Here is a 6067-nt window from a genome sequence, read left to right as displayed (position 1 = left end):
CAAATGCGCGAACGAGCGTTGTTGTAATTGAGCGAATGTAAGCCATCTATAATCTAAGCTTGGCAATACCCAATGTCAAAACACGGTAAAGCGTATTTGTTCAGAGATAACCCCCCATGGTGACAGCACGGAGAAAAACAAAAGAAAATTCAAGTGTCAGATCGGATACGGTTTTTGTTTCTCCCGAGTAGTTTTTGCCAAAAAAATGTATAATTCTTGAAACCTTTCTTTTCTATTATAAATAAGAAAATACCAATAACGTTTTATTAATGATCAGTGTGTATATGGCGGAATGAACACCATATGAAGTTGAAGGACGTCAATTGATGACAATGGCGGAATGAACACCATATGACAGATGTCAGTTGAATAACGTCAATTGATGATAAAACTAAATTATATTGGGCTACGTTGATTCGGATCTGGCATCAAGCAAGCTATAACGATCTGATTGTTTTTATACGATCGAATTTTATTGTCGCGCTTTTTAAAGCGATCGAAAAATATTGTATCGAGTTTTTTGCCAATGAGCGTTTTCTCGTGATCGAAATTTAGATTTGATTTAATGTAATATCAACATCTTTATCAATTGAGACATTAATAAACAGTCATTATCGAGTTGAAATAAAATTATTGCGATTTCATTCAAGAATTAATTAATTAATAATATATGGCCCACTAGCGCCATAATTACACTTGAATTTTCTTTTGTTTTTCTCCGTGCTGTCACTATATGGGCCAATCTGTCCAGAGACATGTGATGCGTGTTGACAAGCCGCTATGCGTGTTGGCAACCCGCTACATATATACATATTTTTTTTAACAAAAAACAGTTTCTGGTTAATAATCGTCGCATTTCGCCCATCGAAGTGATAAACGCCATAATTAATAACATTATCTGTCTTTATCCAGATCTATAAATACAATACCCGTGGGTGCGTACGCGTTTCCTCGTATCAAAATCGGTTTGAACCGGTTTTGCACGGTTTTCGCTCATTGACCGATAAAAGCAAAACAAATAGCCATTGTGTTGCAAATCTGTTTGAGTTTGTATATATATACACACATTACGAAAAGAGAACGTTTATTATTATTTATATTTTCGCCTTCCTTGAATACCGGCCGGTTCCAGATAATTTACTATCACATAATGCGACAAGTGTTTTTCCTGAAATGAAATGCTGCAAATTTTATAGAGATTAGATTTTTTATAGAGAAAGATACATGTGATAGTTGGAGTATGAGCAGATCTTGGAAGTGTTGGGTGGTCGAAATTAAAGTAATAAACTAGTGGAGTGCATGGCATCGTGCCTTAAGGCAATTGCTGGAAATTCCCGTACCGCAATTAAAAATCTTGGTACGGAACCCAAAAAAAAATATATAAAATGTGTACACATTATTAAAATCTCTATAAAATATCTAATAATTTGATGTACATATGTCCAATAAACATTTTTGACCGCCTAATGACATTTTTTATTGAAAGTTCATAACCGCTGGACCTGCCTTTCCAAAAATTTAATCAGTTCTTCATGTTGTCAATACAAGTAAAATGTTTTTTGAATTATCAAAATTAGACGCTCCGTTCTCTTAAAAACTGAGTTACCGTTTTTGGCACTTTTTGTACCGTATCTTCGGAACGGCTAGACCTGCTTTCGCCAAAAACTAATCAACACGTCTCCTTATCAATACGAATCAAATGTTTTTGAATTATTCAAATCGGTTGATCGGTGTTCCTGAATCGTCGACAAAAATTATATCCGCACACACACACACACATACATTCATTTTTTCTAAGGTATGCCAAAATGTTCAGAAACCTTTGAAACGTAAAGATATATAAACATTTTCATTTTCGATTTTTTTGCGATTACTATAACTTGCCTTACGGAAAGTTAATAATGAGACTATAATATTATTTTTACAATACCATATTTCTTGTTTCTTGGCCATCTATTTTACTTTTCACGATTGACTTTTACGATTCGCAAGATGGCAAGTCACTACTCTCGAGCTCAACATGTTTGTATTCAATGGTGTCTAAAATGACAAGAAAATATTTATATATTTAATTCTTTAATTATTTTAGTTTTAATTATTTATAACTTTAGATACCTTCAGATTTATTTATAAAATCGATAGTTCCTTCATTTAAATCAAGAAAAGCGCCAGTCCTGGTGTGCAAAAATTTATAGGAACAGAACAGGCTCCTATAAAGGTTACTTTCATATATTACTGATTTTGTTTTGTATTACTTCTAGTTTAATATTTGTTTATTCTGTTTTAGCATGTCAAGAAACGGATTTGATGCATCGATTATTCAAAACTTAGAAATTATCCTTCCTTCCACTTAATTGTGGGGGGCATGATTATGAAGAATTAGCAAAGGACTGTAGACAATGGTTCATTGATAATGAAGCAGATTATAATTTGAGGTATATAGCATTCATTCATAAAATAAACTTGTGTAGTAAAAATTCAGTCGCATGCATTGTTAAAACTTATCTATAGATAAGTCTAACTATAGTTAGGGATGTATCGATTTACTACTAGTTCTGGAAAGTAATAATTATTTTTGAAATCAAGATTGTTTATATTTATATACATAATGTATAATTTTAGAGATTCTGAAAGCTTTCTTTGCATAATGGACCCCAGAATAAGAAGTAATTCACTCGGCAAGATTGGCTATAATGAATTTTGATAAAATATTTAGAAGTTTTGTTATGAAGAATGCTTAGCCTTGGGGAAACGTGTGAAATGCTCTTATGAACATTTGTAGAAGGCAGTTGAAATATGGAATAAAAGACAAAAAAACATCTAAGAAGGTAACTTAGATTTATAGCCTTTAGTAAGTCATGTTAAGGGATATTCTAACTGGTTGTCTTTTTTTTGATAAATCATGTACTGGACATTTAAAGATCTGGACAAGGAATAAGTATAAATAATATCCAGCATATTATTCCTGCTCAAGCTTTTACCATAGAAGCTGCCGTGATTGATTTAAAGAAACTAACAAATTAGAAGCAATGAAATATTAAAGAGTTGCCAATAGTTAATCTTATAAAGAAAAGAATTTGGCGTTATCTTTTGTATTGAGCTATGAATATCTTTTTGCATGAGGGTGAAAGACATATCTATCAGATATCATATGTTAGCTTAGAAAGAAATTTGTTTCATTTAATTTTATTAAGCATAGTTAAAATTAAATTGTAATTACAAAAATTTTGTGGTCCCTGAACACATTTTCTAAAAGAATAGCAGGATGTTCAACGTGATAAACAATCTAATGATAATTAGTGCAAACTTTTGTAGCTTGTGATTCATTGTGAAGACTGTCAGCATAAAATATGTTTTATAAGAGAAATAAACAAAAGCAAAAGATATATGATCTTTTTGTTATAAAATTTTATACATTTTGAAGACACTGATAGCTTAATAAACAATTCTAGTCGCAAAAAAATAATTGAAAACCATTTTTACCTTAAAATCTGTGATCTAGTTAGCAGAAACCTTATAGATTTAAAAAAAATATTCCATTTTGTTTTCATAATTTAATGATCAACTATATTATGTATTGAGCTGATACGTTTATTGCAAATATTTGTAATTTTGCATAGTAAAATTTGCACATTTAAATGAGTTGTCAAAAAATGATAAACTAATTCAACATTAATAAAACGAAGAATTTATATATTAACTAATATATTATTAATTATATTGTTTATTATTAAGTATCTATTCTAAATTATATCCAATTTTTACAAGTATCTATTGAACATTTATAAAAGCGGAAGATTATTGTGTGAGGACGGTTTTCAATAAGGCAATATGATTGATTATATAAAATATACACTTATGGATTTACATTTATAAAATATGGGTCTCCAAATATTTTTAACTGCTTAGTGAGATCTACATTTATAAATTATGTGTCTCCAAACATTTTTTACTGTTAGTGAGATCTAAAATTTTATATGTTTGGTGCTTAATATGTATTTATTTCTATACATATAAAACTAATGGTAATTATAATAATTCTATACACTTATTTCTATATAATATTTTTAATGTCTATGGTTTCAAGTACTATTAAGCGGGTGTCGTGGTCGTTTACATTTATTTAGTTGTAAATTATTTTTAATAATTACTTAATTCAGTAGTTTGTATATAAATTGTAATATATATTTAATCCATACAACAGCTCGATAGATCATGTGTTACTTCAAAATTTATTGGTATGCTATTAAACCAATATCGATCTTTCACATTTTTTTACATGAAATATTGCAATTGTTTCGCATTTAATTGGAAATGGACGTTTTGTCTTTAGAAAATATGACAACCAAGGTTGGGTTTTTTTTCAACCCTCTCGATATTTTATTCTTTAAGAATAGAAAATTAAGTACATTCAGAAAAATTAAAGAAGTAAATGAATATGTGCTTCTTCAAAGACAAATAAATGAAGTAACACATAAATAAAACAAAATAAATTCTAAATGCTAACCTTAATAATCATATTAATAAAGAAAAGAAAAGTTATCTGCATGGAAGTCCAAGACGACATCTACACGTGGTCTGGAAATATCGGCGTGGTCGGGTTGGGAAATTGAAAGAGTTTTGAATACACTTAATGATAAAAACTAACTGATCAATTACACAAATAATTACACAATGGAAATAACTGAATAACTGATAACACTGAATGAGACCAATTATATGTAAAGAATAACCAAGATCTAATGCACCTGCATCGATTTTTTTTATGTACGTCGGAATTGCCCGATTTTAGAAATTTTAATAGTGTTGTACTAATATAAAATGAAACTATTTGCAGATCAACACACCTGGTCGTAAAATGGTGGTTAATACAATGGTTCCCAACCTTTTTTGCACCGCGTCCCCTGCTCTAATAAAAAAATTTGTTGCGGCCCCCCTTAATTTTTTCAACAATTTAATTTTATAAATACTCAACTGATATTATCAGACTACAAATTAATATGCAATATTATGTAAAAATATTGCATAAAAACTTATTCTTTTTAATTTTTAAATCATTTCAAAAATTTTGGGTTATTTTCTAAATAGTATTCTGGAAACAGGCGTAAGCGCCCCCTTAGAAACGGCCTGGCGACCCTCCGAGGGGTTTGGATACCGCTGAGTTAATAACAAAAATTTCAAAATATGCTTTCATAAATTGATGATTTTGCTATAACAGGACAAATTTAGTTAGGCGGGTGGTTCAGCAAAATTTTGCCTCTTTTTTAATTCATGATCGATCAAATAATGTAAAATCAACTACAGGCTTAATTATAAAGATTAATCTAATTAAGACAATTTAAAAAAACGAAATTAGTAACAGTTGTATGATGAGCACGCAATTACAGTTACAATTCGATTTTAAAAATTAGCGGAAAGGACAATTAGCATTTTATTTAATTGTTACTATTTGTTTTCAAAATGTTTTTAATTAATAATTGCTATCTCGTAATTTCAATACAGATAGTTATTAATTTAAGTAAACACATATACCCATAGTTCATTGACTCACTATTTTACACTGCCACATCAATAATCAACTATTTTCGATACGCTTTGTCGGGATTTTTCTGATTTATTTTAGTTGTATTTGTTTCTTGAACGATTATCTTATAGGAGTAATATTACAAAACTACTTAAAATGATTGATATGCAACTAGCTTTAAATAAGGCAGCAAAATTTCCTCCTTCATAAGTTGGTGCATATGAATTACCACCCCTGAGTCCTTGTTTCTCTGGGGCTACACCACCGACCATTGGATACCAGGTTTCGGTAGATGATTGTTCTATAACGAAATTTTATTATAGTATAATATGTAATATGATAATAAAATACATATTAGGCAAGATTGCAGAAATCGGAACTACACGTTCTATATGAGCACTTTTCTAGAGCTTTTGTTGCAAAAATAGATAAAAAAAATTTAAATTAGGATAAAATTTATGATATCCCTTATGATATATATATATATATATATATATATATATATTATATATATAAATTGTATATTTTAACTGCAGACGTTTT

At 29.5% G+C, this 6067-nt stretch overlaps 1 protein-coding gene and 1 long non-coding RNA gene across 2 annotated transcripts in view; one reads left to right on the top strand and one right to left on the bottom strand.

The window, feature by feature from the left end:
* Positions 1-2094: 2094 nt before the first annotated feature.
* On the top strand, positions 2095-2991 carry LOC113384478. The gene is made up of 4 exons (XR_003367944.1): positions 2095-2218; positions 2288-2435; positions 2623-2828; positions 2922-2991. It is a non-coding gene; the product is annotated as an uncharacterized LOC113384478 (long non-coding RNA).
* A 2658-nt stretch (positions 2992-5649) lies between these two features.
* LOC113386192 overlaps positions 5650-6067 on the bottom strand; it is a 25224-nt gene continuing 24806 nt past the window's right edge. The window contains exon 8 of the mRNA XM_026623989.1: positions 5650-5825. Within this exon, the coding sequence (XP_026479774.1) occupies positions 5650-5825 (176 nt within the window). The remainder of the gene's footprint in view (positions 5826-6067) is intronic.

Source organism: Ctenocephalides felis, unplaced genomic scaffold (genome assembly GCF_003426905.1).
Source record: "Ctenocephalides felis isolate EL2017-DRISC unplaced genomic scaffold, ASM342690v1 CF-g0.4_SCAFFOLD_03571, whole genome shotgun sequence".
Classification (NCBI taxonomy): domain Eukaryota; kingdom Metazoa; phylum Arthropoda; class Insecta; order Siphonaptera; family Pulicidae; genus Ctenocephalides; species Ctenocephalides felis.
This window is presented reverse-complemented; position numbering and strand designations above follow the sequence as displayed.